The 21,107-nt window shown below is 46.8% G+C and overlaps 1 protein-coding gene across 1 annotated transcript; it reads left to right on the top strand.

Annotated features, from left to right (window-relative positions):
* The first annotated feature begins 1,249 nt into the window (after positions 1-1,249).
* On the top strand, positions 1,250-21,049 carry vwde (von Willebrand factor D and EGF domains). The gene is given in 32 exon segments (XM_069141933.1): positions 1,250-1,366; positions 2,678-2,871; positions 3,702-3,936; positions 5,233-5,462; positions 5,548-5,637; positions 6,053-6,200; positions 6,546-6,760; positions 7,166-7,239; positions 7,326-7,599; positions 8,046-8,242; positions 8,733-9,171; positions 9,173-9,524; positions 10,064-10,200; positions 10,616-10,783; positions 11,384-11,488; positions 12,112-12,226; positions 12,877-13,145; positions 14,224-14,443; positions 14,597-15,130; positions 15,233-15,480; positions 15,482-15,644; positions 16,454-16,549; positions 16,685-16,780; positions 16,869-16,948; positions 16,950-16,965; positions 17,369-17,464; positions 17,688-17,783; positions 18,704-18,799; positions 18,929-19,024; positions 19,722-19,817; positions 20,002-20,099; positions 20,304-21,049. Coding segments are annotated over 32 exon segments (5,364 nt in total). The 5' UTR covers positions 1,250-1,290; the 3' UTR covers positions 20,319-21,049.
* Positions 21,050-21,107: the final 58 nt, after the last annotated feature.

The following is a 21,107-nucleotide window of genomic DNA, read 5'->3' on the forward strand; positions in this document are numbered from 1 at the left end:
GAAATATCACTGGCTGGCCAGCAGTGAACCTTCATGATTAGATAATCGGTCTAACACCCCCCCCCCCCCTCCTTCTTCCCCCCTTCCCCTCCTTTTTAAAAAGAGAAAACAAACTCTGGTGCAGAAAGATTTACTGGCAAGATCTGATTCAGCTTGTTGATTTCAGTTGGCTATGAGTAACACAGCACCCATGACAGTTAGATTAATAAAGATAATTAGCTTTTGTAGAACTCCCTCAGTTTGGACAGTGAGGTGTTTTTGAAATGTTACCTTAATCTGCATATATATATATATATATATATATATATATATGGAAGAAATGTGAAGCTGAAGAACAGTTTGATTTATTGACTTTCATTATGGACATCCTGATTCATTTTTGATAATTGATTGTTGTAGTGTTACTTGGATCAAACCATTAAAGCCTATTAAAAAAAAAATGCACGTCAAACACAACTATTCATGTTTGATTTAGCATTTTTCTACTTAAAAATGATTTGAATAATTAAATACTCAGCTGAACATAATACAAAAAAAATAATTGTTTAAATTAGTTTTGAAGCAAAACAAAGGTAATATGTGATGTTTCCAACTGGTAGAGTTTGCTGGTTCCCCCCCCCCCCCCCAGTCCTACATTATAGTAAATTATATATTTTTAGGTTTTGAAGTATAGGTCGGGAAAAAAAAAAAAAAAAAAACTGCTCCAGGAAGTGCGCTCAATTTTTTTTTTTTTTTACTATTTCCTGATGTTTTGCATGATGAAACAGCTGATCAGTTAAATGATTTTAACCTGCAGATTGATCGACGTTTCAAAATCCTCCGGCTTGAGGACAGAATCTTAAAATCCTTCATCGGTGTTAGTTCTCCTCCTGCAGCTCGGTGCAGATGTGCGGCGGTTTGGAGGTTTGGGTCGGTACTGTGCGCCGCCGATGCCCCTCCTAACACACTGTGATGCTGCAGCCCCGCAGCAGTCCCAGGTCAGCCGCTCGCGAGTCCGGCGTCTCGGACAAAAGCTTCTTCGGTCGTCCCAACAAACAAAGTGACTTTAATAATAAGCCGGAAGTGTTAAACTCCTGCTGCGTTTTTTTTTTTTTTTTTTTTTTTTTTGGGGGGGGGGGGTAATTTTTTTTTTTTTTTTTTTTTTTTTTTTTTTTTTTTTTTTTTTTTTTTTTTTAACCCCGTTGTTCCGCGCCGGAGGGAGACGACCGGTGCTCGCGCTCGGTGCTCGCGCTCTTTGGTTTGGCATATGTTCGCCAAATAGTCGCGCGCGCGCTGTGCCACTGCGGGACGATGAGACTTGAAACTCTTTGGAAACTTCTTCACTGCGTTGTGTTTTTGCTGCCAAACGCGATGCGCACGCAAACAGGTAAGCTCACCCCCTCATCCCCCCCCCCTTTTTTTTTTTTTAAAGAAACACAAAAGACTCTTAACTCTTTAAATAATAACTAAATGCGCAAACTAAATGGACAGACACGTAATTTGATTATTCTCTGGTTGTCATGTCTGGAAACTGGAAGCAGAATATCATACCCCCCCCCCCACCCCCGCCCCAACCACCCCCACTGTATACTGAAGAGCTCAAAAGATTCAGTAGTTTTTTTTTATTATTTTTTTTTTTTATCTGTCTCGCCCTCCGTCCATCATGTAGCTGTCGTCCGTGGCCGCATGCCTCCGAGTCTCATGGTCGGTGTTAACTGCATCCGCTGCCGGGACCATACAGTTCACTCCCTTTTAATGGGGCCCCTTTCGGCTCCTGGTGACCCCCCCCCCCCCCCCCACCACCACCACCCCTTCTCCTCCCCACACCCTCCTCTGACAAGGCGGACAGGATGTGGGTCTCTACCGATGTTCCCGTTCAGGTGACGAGGACTGAAGTGAGCAGGTGTTGAGCACGGAGGATACGGCGGGTCGCCCCCCCCTCCCCTCCCCCCCCCCACCACCACCACCACCGGGACAGCTCCCTGTCGTCCCTGTCAGCGTCAAGTCAGGATCTCACCTTTCGCTTTGACCTCTCGGGTCGCGGTCGGGGAAAAACTTCGCCGCAGTTCACGGAGGGCAAGAGTCCGCTTCTTCTGGCTTCACGGCCCGGCGTCTTTTTCGATTCTCTTCTTTGACTTTATCAGCTCGCTCGCTCTTCGCGGTCGTGTTTTAGCTTCTACAGGCCCCTCCTCCTAAACGTAAAGCCTCGCCGTATCCTAGGTTGTTTTTTTTTTTTTTTGTTCTCGTAAATTAACGACTCTAATCTGAAATTTAATCCCTGAAATAGTTTTTTTTTTTTTTTTTTCTTCTCCTCATCCAGAATCTTTTAAACCTACAACGGCCTAAATATGCAGTCGTGCTTTACTGGCGCGGCGGTTCCATTCGTGTTGTTGTTGTTGTTGTTTGTATTCCTTTTCTAGTACCAATGTTTAAAACGAGAGGTTTTTGCTCCCAGAGACGCTGTGGAGATCGATCGGCCCTCTCCCAACTGGCAAATATTTTGATATTTGGTTCGGCCGCGCCAGTACCGCCCAAAATCCGCCGTTCTCGGCACCGGTTTCCGCGCCGGCGGCCGCAGTCGGCAGGATCCGATTTCTCGTCCCGATTCGATGAAGTTTGGGGGTCGACACGTGTCCATTAATAGGTTTATTTTCGGGCGCTCACGCTTTCTGTCTCTCTCTCGACTTTCACTCTGCAGCGCTTCTTCCTCCAGAATGTGCGGCGGGCGGCCACTCGGTCCTCCAGAACCCCTACCGCAGCACCACCTTCAGCTCCAGCTGGCTGCAGCAGTCGGCCCTGCAGGACTTCATCTGCGACCACTCCCTCGCTCCGGGCTGGTACCAGTTTCAGATTTTCGACAAACCGGCCAGCATGCCCACCGAGTGTGTGGAGGTGAGCGATTTGTTCTCTGTAAAATATGATACCAATTGTTTTTTTTTTTTACATCTTCTGCAGAAATAAAATGGAAAATAGTGTCTGCAACCGTGCAAAAAAAAAAAAAAAAAAAAAAAAAAAATGAAACCCAACAATCTAAAACGGTTCTGGGCCCCTTTTAAAAATGTCCAACAAAAAAAATACGTTTTAAAAAATGGTAATAAACAAAAACAAACGCTGCTACTGTGCGGTTCAATGTCAAAGCAATTACTTTCACACGTAGGAGATCCGGTCACGGTTTTTTTTTGCCAGAAATTCTTGTACAGAAAGATTGTCCAATTTTAATTTATTATTACTGTTGGCACAGATTTAGAAACTTCAGTCCCAACGGTCCTGCTTTTTAAGAGTGTTTCTCGGTCATCGGGCGATTCGGACCTGATGACCTCTCGCGACCTCACCGATTACAGTTTGAGCTCATCAATAACGTCAGCGTTTTCGAATCGCGTCGTACAATACGATACGTTTTCTTACGTTTCTATATAATTTCGAACATAAACAAATCAATTATAAATTTGCAATCCGCGATACAATAAAGAGATCAGATTTTGACGCATATAAGCGGACACACACTGTTGTGTGTGTGTGTGTGTGTGTGTGTGTGTGTCTACATATTTATGAAGGGGAGGGGGGGGGAGTGTGGCGGGGGGGAGGGGGGGGCGACGTCATGATTGACACATTTGACGCCTTTTTTTCAGTCATCTGGTGGATTCAGTATCAGAACTTTGATTAATATTCAGTCATATTTTAAAATGGACCACCTAACATGAGTCTGTTTTCCGACCACCCAGGTGAACCACTGTGGGACTCAGGCTCCGGTGTGGCTGTCTCTGGGTGCGGGCCAGTCGCTGCCGGCGCCGCTGGAGGTCCGGCAGTTGACGGCGTGCGCCGCCTGGCAGTTCCTCCCGAGCGCCGGCAGCAGAGACTGCTGCATGTTCCGCATCCCCGTCACCGTCCGCAACTGCGGGGACTTCTACGTTTACCTGCTGCAGCCCACGCAGGGATGCATGGGGTACTGCGCTCAGGGTGAGTGCGTGCGGGCCGCGTAGACGTACAGTGGGATCGCTCGTATGAATATACTACAGAAATAGTAAAAAATAAATTAAAAAAAATAAAAATCGTGCAGCAACCGCGTCTGGCGTTAGACGTGTAAACTATTTGACGACGTACTTCTTATCTGTGTTAACAGAGACGTCGGACACGTTACCCACGCCGTCGCCGACCTGCGGCCCCCGACGAGGCGACCGTGGGCGGAGCCTGTCGGAGTAAGGAACCTCCCCCCCCCCCCACCCACCACCCTTCGCCCCGCCCCGCCGCTGTTTACAGCCCGCGGTTTGTCTCCTCGCGTTTGGTCAAATGCCAAAACAATCGGGGAGGCTCGGAGGAGTTGCTATGTGGACAGGAATGCACCGTCGGGCCCCCCTTCAGTGCTCCTCTTAATGAGCTGAGCATGTGTGCCCCCCCCCCCACACACCCGCCCCCCCGGGCCCGTCTCCATGGCGACGGCCCTCGGCCCGGTCGTGAATAATGCTAGGGCGTGTTTTTTAGGAAGCTTGACAGAGGTGGAAAGAAAGGAGGGGAAGGGGGGCCGGGGGAGGGGGGGGGGGTAATTAGAGATAGATGAACAATTTCTGAACGTGTTCATTAACTGGGTTTGAATAAATGGGATTCACGTTATTCCTCAGCTCGTTTTTTATATTTTAAATTCGGACGAAACGAGCATCGCTGAATATTATTTTGAGGCGATCTGGGGAGAATTGCTCATGAATGAATTCATATTCCACAGCTGAAGCTACTTTTCACTTCATAATTTGTGCTGCCTTTATTTTTTTTGTTGCATTAAGCCAGGAAGAAAAAAGAGGAACGATCCCAGGGAGCAAAACAAAAATTACTTTTTGGTGTTCATACGGGCTCCTAAATAATAGTTTTTAGGACAGATGTGATTGTTAGTCTGTCATTTAAACCCACCTGGAATAGAAATAAGCAGCAGCCTTCAGCCATGCACATGGCATTCATACACGTCGAAGCAGAAGAGAGAATTCATTTTCTCTTGACAGCAATGGATATAAATCGCGAGCCCCCAAAAACGTCGTCATTTCAACAAAGTACGCAGAAAACGAAACGTCAAACCCGCATGAAATAGTAGAACGTGTTATTATCGAAACGATGTCGATAGAACCGCCTGCACGCCTTTTTTGTGCCCCCCCCCGATGGTGTTACCAAGTTCATTTTTATATTTATCTTAACATTCGGAGAACCGTAAATATGCCCCCCCCCCCCCCCCCACACATCCCCAATAAATCTTAACCCGTCATTTCTCAGTCGAGCGGCCTCCGACCCCGCCCGTGCCGGCGATCGTCGTCGAGGCGACGGGGAACGCCGTCCACCTGAAGTGCAGCTTCGAGAGCGGCTCCAACGGCTCGCTGGGCTTCGTGGTGGCCTGGTCCCGCCTCTCGCCCGGGGGCAGCAAGGAGGAGCTCAAACGGGAGACCACCATCCAGACCTCCGCCTTCATCGAGCTGGACGGCTTCAACCTGCGTCTGGGGGACAAGGTGCGACATATGTTGTAGAATATCGAGGCGCAACTACACGTACGATCCGTTTGCACGATCCGGGTATTCATGTCGTTTTTCTCAGATCTACTGCTCCAGCTCCAGTTTCTTCTTGGACTCGCCCGACGTCCGGAGTCCTTCGGCGGAAAGTCAGGAGTTCTTTGCCGGGATTAAGGTACGCGACGGTCCCGGCGTCGTGTACGACCGTCTACCTGCCACGGATGAAAAGAGAATTGCCAATTCTGTTTTTAATGATCTATTGTCTGTATTTTTTTCTGAATCCATTTTTTTTTCTGTCCGTGTAAAACAGGAAAAAAAGAGATAAAAAAAAATAACGAGTGGACGATAATCAAACCGGCACAAATGGAAACTGACAGACTTTCAAGCATCATGCATGATTATTTTTTTTTTTTGTTTGTTTTCATTCCCAAGCTCTGAACATCTGGCTGCAGAAATATTGCGTAACAAAAGGGATCACACGTCATTTGACTCACTTGATGGTCACGTGACCAAAAAAAACCCAAACAAATGTTTCATTTAACGTGTACATTAAGAAGGTTCTGTCTTCTTGTGAACGTCGTATTGTGCAGCTGACGGCGGAGTTGAGCAGCGTGCCGGAGGACGGGCGACTGTACGAGCTGCTGGTTGAGAGCACGATTCCCGTCCCGTGTCCGGAGGGGTCGTCCTCTCCCGCCGGGCCGTGCGCTCTGTCGCTGCAGCTCGGCACGAGCGGTCCAGGTGAGGACGTCCGCAAAGACGCGCCGTTATTAACTCGTTATCGCAGCTGCGAAGGATCTCCAGTCGTCGGCGTCGCTCTCCAGGAGCACTTTAAGACGGTTCGTGCTCCTCGAGGCGATTTGATTTCTTTATTTTTGGACAAAGGAAGACAGATTCGGGCTTTTTTCTATTTTAATTTGAGTTTTATGAAGATGAACAACCTGCAAAAGGATCTAAAATATGACGACTCGGTTGCTGCATTACAGGATATGATGACGGTTTCAGATTTTGGGTGTTCTTTTTGTTTTTTTTTTCTGTTTTATCGGCGCGCAAACGAAATAAACTTCTTCTTCGTTGTTGTTCCAGACGATGCCTCGACGGGTGCGGACGTGTTTCTGTCCTCCTGCGTGGCGGACCTGTCCCGGGGCCCCTGCGGGGACGGCGTCTGCGGCCGGGCTCTGATCCACTTCGGCGCCGTCACGGACTTCGTGAGAGACGGTGAAAGGACGACTCGGATCTCGGTGAAACCCGTCGTCTCGAGCGACTTCCTGTGGAACGGATACTCGCCGGAACCCGTCGAGGTAAACGCACGTCGAGGCGGGAAACTTTACTGATGAGTGAGGTGTTTAAATATCAAGTCGTTCTTGAGTTATCTACGATTTTCAGGTCTTTTATATATTGTAGCATTCCCACTTAACCGTAATGTCCTTTCTTTTCTTTTCTCTTTTTCTTTTTTTTTATGACTTTTGTTGTTTTCAAAGCTGCATTTATGACCCCGAAACATCATCGAATTGTCACACCGAAAGTCCTGAAAGGGAACTTCAAATGAACAAACAAGACAAAAATAAAATGTTTTACTGTAGATGGAAAAACCATCAACATACTACGTATCTGTGAGCGGCGAAAGTTTCAAGCACCGCCGTACCTGTTGTGCGATCTCCATATTTTGATTCGAAGAGGTAAATAAAACGAGGTCTCGTCTCCAGGTGACGGTGGAGGACGTCCCCTCGGCGTACTGCTACTCCTTCACCGACCCCCACGTCATCACGTTCGACGGCCGGTACTTCGCTCTCGTCTTCCGTGACCCCATTTTGAATTTGAACGGTCGTATCAATAATTCTTGCGCGGGGCGGTTTCTCCTTCCAGTCGCTACGACAACTACCAGGTCGGCACCTTCGTGCTCTACAGGAGCCGCCGCTGGCCGTTCGAGGTCCACGTGCGGCAGCGGGAGTGCGGCGGCGTGACGCACGAGGCCTCGTGCGCCTGCGGCTTCGCGGCGAGGGACGGCGGCGACGTCGTCGCCTTCGACATGTGCGACGGGGAGGCGGGCGAAACCGAGCCTCGCCTGTCCGTCAAGAACCGAGACCTGAGCGGGAGCGGCGTCCGGATCACCGAGTCCTACCGGGGACGCAAAGTCACGGCGAGTAACTCGGTTTCTGGAGGTTTTTTTTTTTTTTTAAGTTCATTTCTTGGACTTTGAAAATGCACGTTTAATTTTATGCATTTTTTCTGTTCTCATGCATCAGTTTTTAAAATTTTTTTTTTAATATCTTTAAATGTTCCTTTATATCTGTTTTTATGTGAAACACTGCATGTAATTCTCTCACTGTGAAGATCTTTGAGCTGCATTTCTTATATGAAAGGTGCTATTATTATTATTATTATTATAAATTATAACAAATGTAGATGATCGTTTTAGAGGTGAAAGACGTTACCGAAATGTTTCATTAAGTCACGAGTTGAATCACGAGTCGCTATCGTGTTTTATGATGAGGTTTTAAAATGAAAGCTAGTTTCTTTTCCTTTTTTAATTAAGATATTCTTTCATCTGCATTTTGAATTTGATTCTTTGACCTTTTTTTGCAGATGACCTTCTCGTCCGGGGCGTTCGTTCGTGCCGACGTGTCCGACTGGGGGATGAGCCTGACGCTGAGGGCCCCCGGTTCGGACCGGAGTCACACCGAGGGTCTGTGCGGGACCTACGACGGACGGTCGGACAACGACTTCCACTCAGCAGGGGGCGCCAGACTGGAGGATCTGCAGGCTTTTATCTCTGAGTGGAGGTCAGTGGTTTTTTTTTTTTTTAGAGCGAGGGAGGTTTCGGTCGAACGATGTTCCCAAAGGAGTTGTGATACCTGTAACTTATAAACTAGCTACGTAAAAACAACAAAAAAGAGGAAATCCCGATGCTTTATCCAAAATTGAAAAACTAAGTGTCACATTTTGCCTCGCCTTGATAAAAAAAAAAAAAAAAAAAAAAGGTGGTTAGAGATAGGCACAAAAAATTCCTTGTATCTCCAACCTGCCTCGCTGTTTTGCCATTAGCTCTTTTGTACTTCCTTAAATGACCTCCTTTTTTTTCCTCGACTCTTGTGAGTACGTGCGTGTACTTTTCACGCTTCAGGCGACGCAAAGCGTGACACTGACACGCTATCCTCTAGTGGACCGATGGGCGTATCACGAGCTCTGACGCGATATCAGGCCGGTCAGATTAGCGTGGCCATGCGGAGACCGTTTTTGCCTTAATTCAGTTGGCATCTTTTCCTCTGTCAGACTCCCTCCGGGCAGCAGCCTGTTCGACGCCGTGCCGTCCCGTCTGAGCCCGCCGAGCCCCCGCAAGCACTGCACCTGTCAGGCGGAGCCTCGTACCTCGTCTCCGAGAGCCCGGTTTCGACCGGCGACCTCCTCCGACTCCGCCTGCTCCGAGCACGCCAGCGTGCACTCCCCCGGCATCATCCCGACTCTGGACGTCACGGCGGAGTACATCAGCTCGGTGGAGCTGCTCGACGACAACCAAAGACAGCCGCCGCCGCCGTCGCCTCCGGGTCACTCCGGCCGAAAGCCGCGCCGGAGACGGTTTCCGTCCGGCGCCTCCGGAGGTTCGCACCAAAGCCTCAGCCAGTCCGACCTGGAGGGCTTCGCCTACTTTTTCCCAGAGGACCACGAACCGGCGGCTCGGCGGGACTCCGCCCCGACGTGGCCCGCGCCGTCCGGGCCTCACCGAGCGCCGGGCCCGGGCTCGGTGCCGGCAGGCCGTGGCGAACTCCGGCGTGGCGACGGGCTGCGGGCGCCTGCTCGGTGACGTGATGGTCGGCCACGCGGTGGCGATGTGCGTCGCCGACCTGCGGCTGAAGGACGAGCTGTCGTGGCTGAACGCGACGTTGCCACTGCTGGAGAACGAGTGCGAGAGGAGGCTGGTGGAGGAGGGGCGGAGAGACGAGGAGCACCGGGACGTCCTCGCCGTCCTCAAGTGTCCGAACCTGTGCAACGGGAACGGCCAGTGCTCCGAGTGGGGCTGCGCCTGCTTCCCGGGCTTTGGGTCGTATGACTGCAGCGCGCTGTCCGGTAACACACCGAACACGAACACGCCACTTATCCTGGACACGTCTTTAATAATGTCAACTGGCTAGAAATGTAATTCAATAGATAAATAAAACCAGCTCAGCTTAAAAAAAAAAAAAAAAAAAAAAAAAAAAAAAAAAACTGCAACAAAGAAAAATGCAAATCAGTATCGAACAATGCTTATCGCATTAAGTAATGAAAAAAATGCTAAGTCAGCTACGCTGATTACCTTATTGAGCCACTTTTAAACGTAACTTCAAGCCAAAGAAAACACACACGAAACACATCTTGTGCCTGCGATATCAAGAAGAATCACGGGAAAAAAAAAAAAAAATACTCAGCCAACTGGTGTCCACGGCAACGACTCGGAAGCTACTGCTGATGTGTGCCCAGTAGGGGGCGCTGCTGCACACAAAAATCAAATATACACGTTTCTAATTGACGTGCACTCAAACAGCAGAAAGGAGCGACACGCTCACGGCTGCGAGAAGTTTTGTTCGGCCTAACGCTCGTCTCTCGTCACTCCTGCCGACGCGGTGAAGACCAGATCCCGGAGATCGCCGAGCTGGAGAAGGAGGGTCTGTGCGACGTCCGTCGGGGCGACTGCTCCGCCGTCCGGGTGTCCGGTCAGGGCTTCAGGGACTCCTACGAGCTCAAGTGCGAGTTTGTGAAAGAAAAGGTACTTTTCTTTTTCTTTTCTTTTTTTTTTTTAATATCTACCGTCTGTGGTCGACTTGCCGTCAGCTGCTAAATATTCCGGTATGTTCAGCCGTGACGGCGTACAGTTGGTTTTAAAGAGCTGAAATTAAAGTTGATCTATTTTGAATCTAAACATATTGAACCGCAACATCTTTCAGTTTGGTATTTAATCCCATCGGAGCAATCGTTCATATCCTGCGTCGTTCTCGCTGCTCTCCTCAGACCAGATTCAAGCGGATTTTTCTTGATTTTTGTTTTGCACTTACACCAAGTTGAGGTCACTAACTTTCATCTCTTTACCGCTCTCTTTTGTCCACGTTTGATCCTTCCCTCCGTCTCGTCGTCATCTTCGTCACCCACCTTCCTCTCTTCGCGTGTCTCCCCTGTTGGTCCAGTTTGCGGACGGGGAGTGGGTTCTGGACGAGCCTCGGTTGGTCCCGGCCACCTTCCTGGATGCGACGGCTCTGGAGTGCCAGCTCCCCCCGAAGGACGGCCGGACTCCCGCCGGCGCCGGCGACCCGGAAGCGGCGCCCGACGGGCCGCTGGCCCGCTGGCAGATTAAAGTTAGTCACGTCTGCGGCCGATTCAGCGAAAGTCCCGCCGAGTCCTTTCCCGTCCGGTTCATAACCGAGTCTCTTTCAGCTTCTGTTCCTCTTGTTTTACCTCTCGCTGATTCCTCCCCGGTTTCTCCTCCAAAAATATACATCAAACTCTATTTTCATTTACCGAGACGTTTACAAATCTCAGAACGCTCCCGACGGTAAATCTGCGCTGGAAGCGGACGAGATGCGACGGTTTGAAAAAAAGAGTCCGCGGAGTGCAGCTGGAGTTTTTTTTCTTTTTTTTTTGTTAGTTTTTTTTTTTTTTAACTTGGTTTAGAAAGAAAAATTGACTCAGTGGTGTCAAAAAAAAAATAAATCAAAAGATTAGCTGGATCACACGACTGCCAAAGTGCCAGAAACCAAACACAAAGCCTGGAGGAAATACCGTTTTTCACAACGGTTAGATTTCAGGAAAAAAAAAAAGAACACGAGACGTTTCACCCGAGGAGTAAATTACCGTCATGGCAGCGCGTTGTAAATATGAATTAAGAAATGTTTATTTGTTTAATGCCTTTGTCTCAGCGACCCGACGGTGACCGAGCTTTCTGCCGATTTTTCCAGGTTTCCAACGACGGCTACGGTTACAGCAACGCCAAGATACTGACTCTGTACGACGGAGCCTGTCAGGTCTGCAGCCGCGACGCCGAAGTCCTGTGCACGCTGAAGGTGAGACGCCTTCCTCAGTTTCATTTAACGCACGTGGGAAAACAAATTGCCGAACAAATTCTCGACAGTTCATTGTCAATGATTTAAATTTCAGCTCCACTACAAAGTGAATTGATTAAAAAAAAAAAAAAAATGACTCCCAGGTTATTGTTTTTTGTATTTTAGAGTATTTAATGATAATATTGCAGTTATTACGTTAAATTAAATTCTCTGTATCAGTTTGAGAGAAATAAATGATGAAAAAAAACCAGAATGTTTAATGATATATATTTCTAAACTCAACTTTATATTGAATTGTATATATTTTTTTAATTTTTTTTTTTTTTAATTTTTTTTTTTTTTCCTACCACGTTTTTTTTCTGCCGGATCGGGAACCTTCGGCACACAAATGGGAAAAATTGTTCTGCTGCGCGATTTAACGTTTAAACGCAGGGAAACCAATGAATTTATAACAAAAACGCCCGTTTTCTCCTCCGACGCTTTAATGGAGGATGTCGTTTTGGACGAGGAGGAGAAAAAAAAAAACAACAACAAAAAAAACATTTGACGTTAACGGAAAGGTTGATTCGTTTCAACGTGAAATAAAATTATGGAGTTTTTTTTCATTTATATTGTCTTCGCAGGAGAAAACCTGCAGCATCGGCGGTCTGTGTTACGCTGAAGGGGAGTTCAGTCCCGGCAGCCGCTGCCTCACCTGCCGGCCGGACTCGTCCAAACACGCCTGGTCCACGCCGGACAGTACGTACCTTTAAACTCTTAATCTGCTCTTAAATTGTCATTCATTTAAATAATAATAATAATAATAATCATAATAGTAATAAACTTTATTTACATGGGGGCCTTTTCATAAAGGGAGCTCAAAGTGCTCAACGGGCAGAACGTGTTTCACAATATAAAAAAAAAAAAAGATGCGACGAAACATTTGAAAACAGAAAAGGAATATAAATGCATAAGAACAGATCAAATGCATAAAATTCAAGACAAAACGTGAATTAAAATACATTGTAGAGTTAAAATATACAATAGAGCGATATGCATGTTAAAAGGCCCAAAGCGAAGTAGACGTAACGACAACAAACTCTTCTTAAAAAACAAATACTAAAACTGACAAATATGACAATATACAGTAGTTTGACACAGTAGAAATGTCCTAATGTCACTCATCGATTTTCATGCCATGATTTGTCTTTTTGGGGGATTTCCTTGCAACTTATCGCCCCGCACAGATTTGATCTGCAATAAGCTTATAATGAACACCAAACTGTTCCTCTAATACATCTGACGCGCTCATATCATGGACCGGTTCTTACGTCAAATATTCTCATTCTTTTGTTGCTGCAGAAGAGCAAAAAAAAAAAAAAAATGTCGCTTTTTTTATTTCCCGTCAGAGAACGAGCCCCCGGTGCTGCAGCCGCCGGCGCCGCTCCGCCTGCGGTCCTTCCAGGGCGAGAGCTTCGTCTACCGGCTGCGAGCTCGAGACCCCGAAGGCTCGGCGGTCGCGTTCGCGCTGCTGTCGGGTCCCGAAGGCGCGTCGCTGTCCGCGTCCGGCCTGCTGACGTGGACGGCCGCCGCCGAACCCGCCGAACACGCCGCCGCTCACGTCTTCCGGTTCACCGTGACCGACGGCTGCGACGGCGAGACGGCAGCCTCCCTGGAGGTGAGGCGCCGAGCGGTCACGACGGGGGGGGGGGCGATAAATAATAATAAAACAATTTTTTTTCCCCAACATTTATTAATTATATAACTGAGGGCAGGTTTAGAGGCTCATTCTTGGAATTCGCACCTTTTATTTTTTTTCAACGGCAAACGGAAGAAAGAGTCGGATCTGTTGTACTTATGTTTTTTTTTGTTAGAATATATATATTTTTTTTAACATTAATACAACTTTTTTTTTTTTTTTTTTCTTGGCAAAAAAATCCCAACAACACATAAGTTAATTTCTTTGTTTTGTTTTGGCGTCGCCTATTCCTGCAGAAGACTCTGCCGCAGTTCAACCATTTATTTCTTACGGGAGGAGAGCGGGGAGGGAATTTTTATTTTCGAGGAACCAAAAAGAAGCAACAGACGTTCAGAGGAGAAATGTCCCGCAGTGAGCCAAAGCGTTCGCAGAACAGCTGAGCCTCCTCGAAGGGGGAACGAACGCAGCCGCCGTCACCAATACGCTTTTTCCAGATGTGCAGTGAAAAAAAAAAAAGGTTCGGCTGTCGCGTCTTTGCGGCTTCATCCCACTAGAGGGCGACAAGCTCGCAACTCTGCATTACACAGTGCAGATAGTGTGTGTCACCAGAAACTGGATTTGCATTCACATAAGTATTTGAACTTGAAGACTTGTGTTAAATATTGATTCATTATTCAAAACATAAAATCTCTTTACGTTCGCCTTTGACTAGTTACTCTTGAAGCTCTCTTTGAACTACCGCAACTTTAAAATGCATATTGCTTATTTTATATTTGAACTCCATTTGTGTTTAATTTCATGCGTTTGATCTGTCTCATTTCTTTTCTATATTTTTAAATATTCCTTTTATGTCTTTTTTTTTTTTTTTTACGTGAAGCATGTAAATCTCTCGCTGCCAAGCACTTTGAGCTGCGTTTCTTGTTTGAAAGGTGCCATACAAATCAAGTTTATTGTTATTATTATTATTATTATTATTGAATTTTAAATCAACAAAGCATTTTTTTTTTTTTTACCGGTGGAACTGTGATCCTCTTTTTATAAATGTATTTTGTCCCAGATGTCTGTGCGCTCCTGCGAGTGTCTGAACGGCGCCCCGTGCGTCTCCGACCCGAACGTCCCGGCCGGCCGCGGCGAGTACGTGTGCTCGTGTCCCGACGGATTCGGAGGCTCGAGGTGCGAGGTGGACGTCGACGACTGCAAGCCGAACCCCTGCCGACTCGGCCGCTGCACCGACGGACGCAACTCCTTCTCCTGCGTCTGCCCGCCGGGGATGACGGGTCAGTGAGCGGCCCGCTCGCTTTGTTTTTTTTTTTTTTAAAACCGGCCGAGCTCGGCGGGACCTTCGAGCCCTCGTTGAGCCTCGCCGGCGGCCGCGGTGGCTTCCAAAACAAAAACGTGAAATTCCTGTTCTTCTGCTCGTCTTTCCCAAGGTCGTACGTGCAGAGAAGACGTAGACGAGTGCGTCTCCGAGCCGTGTTTCCCCGGAGTCGGCTGTAACAACACGATGGGCTCCTTCGTGTGCGCGTCGTGCCCGCCGGGGTTCGGCGGCGACGGCAGGAGCTGCAAGCGTAAGTCATCCGCGTGCCGAATTTGTCAAATAACGCCGATTCGGCTTCGGCGGCGGCGGAGAGTTGTTGTTGTTTTGTTGTTGTTGTTTTTTTTTTCAAGGCTTTCAGCGCGTCGATTCGTTTCTGTGGCAAATTCCGAAGGGTGGCTCTCGTCCCTTTTTTTTTTTTTTTTTTTTTCCCGTTTCCAAGGTAACGCAGACTCTCCGGTCAAAGCGGCGAAGACGCCGGCGAGAGTCCCGCAGGTGTCGCCGAGGCCCAAACCGCCGTCTCCGTGCTCCGGGGGTCCGTGTCGCCCGGGGCTCCGCTGTTTCGAGAGCGCCCACGTTTCCGCGGGCTTCGTTTGCGCGCCCTGCCCTCCCGGTCTCCACGGAAACGGACACACGTGCACGGCAACGGGTGAGCGAAGCCGAGACGCTTTTTTTTGTGTGTGTGTTGTTGTTGTTGTTGTTTTTTTTGTTTTTTTTTAAGTCGTATCCTCTAACTTCCAGTGTCTTACAGGTCAGATGACGGTCGCCGCGGGAGCTGACGGTCATACTCACGTCACCAAATCCGATTCCAGCAGAGAAAAAGCTCTCCCTTCCTCCTCCTCTTCCTCTTCCTCACCCAGACGACCCGCCGACAGGAGGATGAGACCCGACGGTACGAGGAGAGTTTTTTCCTCCGACAGGAAGACCACGGCGACGCCTCGGAACGAAACCGCCGCCCGAGTGTTCGTCTCCACCGCCCACCGGGGGGGCGACGCTGACCCCCGACCTCTCCGCGGGGGTCCGATGGGCGTCGCCGGCTCACCGCGCGACCTGCGCCGACTCGCCCTGCTTCCCCGGCGTTCCCTGTGAGCCCGCCGTCTCCGGGTCCTTCAGGTGCGGCCGCTGCCCGTACGGATACGCCGGCGACGGAGTCACCTGTAGAGGTAGCGAAGGCCCAGAAATATTTAGTTGTTTTAGTGAGCTGAAGTTGACAAAATGCACCTTTTTTTTTTAAATTTTATCAAAAATATTTAACTACTGATCTAAAGATAGTTTAATTAATTCAGTTATGCGTATTTTTTTTCTCCATTAATGATTAAACTGATGCATTATTATGATAGAAAAACTCGATAATATCGAAATAGATATTTAAAAATACATGAAACAGCAAAAAAAAAATGGGTAAATTAAAAAAAAAAAAAAAAAAAAAAGGTAAATTCAGTCACGGCAGAATTTGGTTTGAACACAGTTACTATTTTATTTTACAAAAATGACACACTTCTTTGACATAATAACGTTTGTATGGTAGTTTACAATGTAAAAATGTACGATTCTGATCTCAACTTATATTGAAACCATAGCAACTACTTTGGCTGTTGCCGGGCAGAATGGAAACGGCATATTTGTCATATTTGACGCAGCTGGAGGGGTATTCCTCCGTATCATCACTTTCATACAACCTTATTTTCATCTCTGCCTAATTTACAAACACCTTTATCACCATCAAACTACATATTGTTTTTTGTCGACGTAACTTTTTATATAAGCTGCATTTAAACAGCATTAAATCAAATCAAAATAAAGGGCCGACGCAACGTGTCTGAGCGAAACGACTGAATCTGTTCAGTGACCTGATGACTTGATATTTCTTAACATGTTCACACGTGGCTCATCATCAAGTTTTATTACAGTTAAAAAAAAAAACGATCCCGCGTGTGTTTTTTTTGTTGTTGTTGTTTGTTCTTCCTTCCAGCTGTGTGCCGGTATCCGTGCGGCAGGAACATGGAGTGCTCGCTGCCCAACACCTGCACCTGCAGGGAGGGCTACACCGGCTACAGCTGCCACATCGGTGAGAGCACATCGGCCTGTGGTGTTGGTGGTGGTGGGGGGGAAGGGGTGGGGGGGGGGGGGGGGGGGGGGGAACGTAATTATAAATCATCATCACCTCAGCGTCTAATTATTTATTTGTATTTTTGTTTCCAGCCGGTGTGTCGACCCGACTGTAAGAACCAGGGGAGGTGCGTGAAACCCGACGTGTGCGAGTGTCCGGCCGGCTACGGCGGGCCGTCCTGCGAGGAAGGTAAGTCCCAACCCGACACCCGACGGACCCGAAACGACGACGTTGTCCGAAGTCAGACCGCACTGACGGGTGTGTCTTTTGTGCGCAGCGAGCTGCGAGCCGCCGTGTCGGCACGGAGGCACCTGCCTGGCCCGAAACCTGTGCACCTGCTCCTACGGCTACGTGGGACCCCCGGTGTGAAATCAGTGAGGGGGGCCACTTCGGCACTTTTTGAATTGGTTGAAAAAAAACATAACATGACGTGTTTCCATTTTGTATTAAAGTTAGCGGGGTTACAAATGAAGCTCTGACTATGAATTTGAATCTGCGAGCGTCAGCGGGTAAACCGACACGCCCGATCGGCACATTTTGATCTTTTTTTTTTTTTGTTTTTTTTGTTTGTTTCTGAAAGTAGAGAGAGAGAGAGAGACAAAAACCAGGTGGAGAGATTTCATCCAATCGGCACTGTGGGGGAGTTTCAATCTGTTAGTCGATGTTTTTTTTGGTTTTTTTTAGGATCCAGTTGATTCGATGTCTGTAGTTTTTTTTTTTTTTCCTTTTTTTTGATCGGTCCTTAATGTGTTTTTGGTTTTTGTTCTTCTCTCCCAGTGGTTTGCAACAGACACTGTGAGAACGGCGGCGAGTGTGTTTCTCCGGACGTCTGCGAATGCAAACCGGGCTGGTACGGACCGACGTGTAACTCAGGTACCCCCCACCCTTCACCCCCCCCCCCCCCCCCCCCCCGTCTCCGTTGCCATAGCAATGTAGAATTGTTTTTTTTTTTGTTTTTTTTTTTTTACATTTGCATCATATTTCTTGAAACGTGCAGCTTTTTGATCGGTCACGTACGATAACTTAAAAAAGAAAAGTGGCGACGGGATGCTGCCTCTAAACGTTTTACTCGGTGTACCTTCATGCCGCCCTGCAGCTGTCTGTACGCCCGTCTGTCTGAACGGAGGAAGCTGCGTGAAGCCCGACGTCTGCGCTTGTCCCTCCGGCTTCTACGGCTCTCAGTGTCAAATCGGTGAGACGAGATCTTTCGCAGACGAATTGGACCGAACGCTCTTCAAGTCCTGTTTTTCGCGTGACCGGTTACTAATTAAGTACTGTTTAGTTTCCTCCCCCTTTCTGACACGTTGAAAGTTGTTTGGTGGCTGAAGCTGAATTTAAAACGGATAGTTTGTCTCCTATCGGTCGATTAATGTTCATTAAATGTCGGGTCTGTTAGTTTTAAAATGCTGCAAAAAGCTCGAAGAAGTTCATGAGTCTTGAGTTTCAATCGGTCCCCGTCGACAGACAGACAGATAAACAGACAGATAAACAGACAGACAGACAGACAGATAGATAGATAGATAGATAGATAGATAGATAGATAGATAGATAGATAGATAGATAGATAGATAGATAGATAGATAAACAGACAGACAGACAGACAGACAGACAGATAGATAGATAGATAGATAGATAGATAGATAGATAGATAGATAGATAGATAGATAAACAGACAGATAGACAGATAGACAGATAGATAGATAGATAGACAGATAAACAGACAGATAGACAGATACACAGATATACTTTATTGATCTCGCAAGGGGAAATATTTCCGTTACGGCAGCGTGGAAGATTCAGCAAAAGCAATAAAAAAAAAAAAAAAAAAAAAATAGAAGTAGTATAAATATTAAAAAATCAATTCAATTTAAAAACAGCGCCACGACGTTAATGATGATGTCGGATGGATTCGGCCAGAGGTGAGCTATTGATGTAAATGTACCACATCAGGTCAGAAATGTGACTTTATCAAATTTTTTTTTTTGCACACGGAAGTCGTATTTCTTGCGTTCGTCAGGTTGACGACGTCTCGTCTTTAAAAATCCTCCCCGTTGAACGTGCTTGTTGTTGTTGTTGTTGTTGTTGTTGTTGTTGTCGTCGTCCCCCCTCCAGCCGTGTGCAGTCCTCCCTGTAAGAACGGAGGTCAGTGCAGGAGGAACAACGTGTGCTCCTGCCCCGAAGGCCGCACCGGCAAAAGGTGTCAGAAGAGTGAGTGACGTCCACAAAAAAAAAAAAAAAAAAAGCTATTAGTTTTTCTCACTGCTTTAAAGAGATGCCGCCATTTTAAATTATTATTATTATTTTTTTTAAATAAAACGACGGTGATCTGCGTTCCAGGCGTGTGCGAGCCGATGTGCATGAACAGGGGGAAGTGCGTCGGACCCGACACGTGCTCCTGCGCGTCGGGATGGAGGGGGAAGAGGTGCAACATACGTGAGTGACGCATATTTATCTACGTATCGATACAAACATCCAACCTTTTTATTTTCATTTATATTAATGTGGGAAAATGCATCATTTTTCATTATTTTATTTAATCCGTCCGAAACGTCCTGTTTCAACAATAAAATGCATCAAATGAAGGAAGGCAAGACGCACTTGAAGCTAACACACACACACACGTGGGTTGTTTTTTTTTTCCCTCTTTTGTTTTTGGCGTCAAATTCAAAATGTTTTCAAAAAAAAAATAAAAAACAACGTGATTTGCAAATCGTCACGTTCTGCTTTTTACTTCCGTCTCGTACAGCGTCCCAAATGTTTTTTTTTTTTTTTTTTAGAAACGGGGGTTTGTATGAGCACGGCTGTCGATCCATTTTTGTCGATTTAAAATGTCAGAAAATAGTAAAAATGCAGATCCCCCCCCCCCGCGCCACATTTTGAGAAGATGCTAAATAACAAAATAAAACAGAAATACATCTGGTTGACTCTCGTTCATGATAAAAGATATAATCAGACGGTGTCGCGGTGAGACAACTCTTACTATCTACATTCACTTTTCCTCCAGTTTGGGATTTTGTGGTATAAAACAAACAAACAACAACAACAACAACAAAACAAAAAACAGTTTCCAGCTGCTGCAGGCTGCGTTCAATGCCCTCCCCCCCCCCCTCCCTCGCTGTTCTCGTTGCAGCCGTCTGCCTGCAAAAGTGCAAAAACGGAGGCGAGTGCGTGGGACCGAACACCTGCCGCTGTCCCGTCGGCTGGGAGGGTCTCCAGTGTCAAACGCGTGAGCGTCCCCCGTTACATTCCAGTCTTTCTGTTTATCGCTTGAACATTCGACCGCTTTTTTTTTTTTTTTTTTTTTACCTGAAATTTTAACGTCTGAAGAGAAACGGACTTTACGTTTTTCTGATTTTTACCGACCGTGAACTGAACACGCTGCACTTTTATTTTTTTTATCTTCTCCCCAGCGATCTGTAAGCGGCGCTGCCTCAACGGGGGGAGGTGCGTGCTGCCCGACTACTGCCACTGTCGGAGAGGCTACAAGGGCCTCACCTGCGCAACGAAGGTGAGCGGTGACGAGTTGCGTGTGCGTTTTGGATTTTTTTTTTTTTTCCACACTGCAGGGTTATTTATCTTCTAGAGAAACAAGACGCTTCAGACCCGTGACTCCCAATGCGATGCCGAAGCTCAGAAATACACTCGGTTAAAAGATCGTCGTCCGTGTGGGAGATTTCATGTCATTGACTGTTTTTCTATCTGCACTTCACAGGCATCGCAAGGGTGACGGGGGGGGAGGGGGGGGGAGAAAGAAAATGGGGATGGAAGACGCAACAAAATGCACAAAGCAAGAAGAGAGCACCACGATTGGTTGGTTGGGTGTGTGTGTGTGTGTGTGTGTGTGTGTCTTGCACAATGCTAACAGAGGGACTTGATGTATTGCACTTGTATTTTTGTATATCACTACCTCAAGGCTCAAGGTAACACACATCTGTTAAGATACATTAGCACTGCTTTATATACGTGTGTGTGTGTGTGTGTGTGTGTGTTGCTGCACAGTATTATGTAAAACAATTTTTTTTTTTTAAATGGAAATTGACAAAATGAATGAGTTTCAATTAGGATTCATTTATATGTTTTTTGTTTTTTGTGTGTGTGTGTGTTTTGCAATTTAGCTAAATTGCAGTGCAGTTTAAATTTCACCAAACCGATGCGCACCGTTTCTTTTTTTTCTTTTCTTGAAGCTAATCTTAAATCTGCCACTTCACGGCACACATCAGGAACTCGACTGAAGACGTCGATATGAAAGTATTGCAGATTACCAGCAACAAAAGAATAGCATTTGTTTATTTTTCTTTTCTTTCGTTAATGTATTGTTCGATCGGGTTCGTAACCGTTTACACTGATACTGAATGTGGAGTCAAACCAGTTCTTTATAGGGTTTGTTTTCTAAAAAAACAAAAAAAAAAAGATTGGGAGTACAATTTACACGCGACGAAATAAAGACGATGTACCGTTCCCTTGCTTTGGTTTCGTTGAATGAGTTTCGATAACGCACGCGATTGTTTTTCTCTTC

This window comes from Embiotoca jacksoni, unplaced genomic scaffold (assembly GCF_022577435.1).
Source record: "Embiotoca jacksoni isolate LCO1_2020_lvr unplaced genomic scaffold, fEmbJac1.0.p SCAF_93, whole genome shotgun sequence".
Taxonomy (NCBI): Eukaryota; Metazoa; Chordata; class Actinopteri; family Embiotocidae; genus Embiotoca; species Embiotoca jacksoni.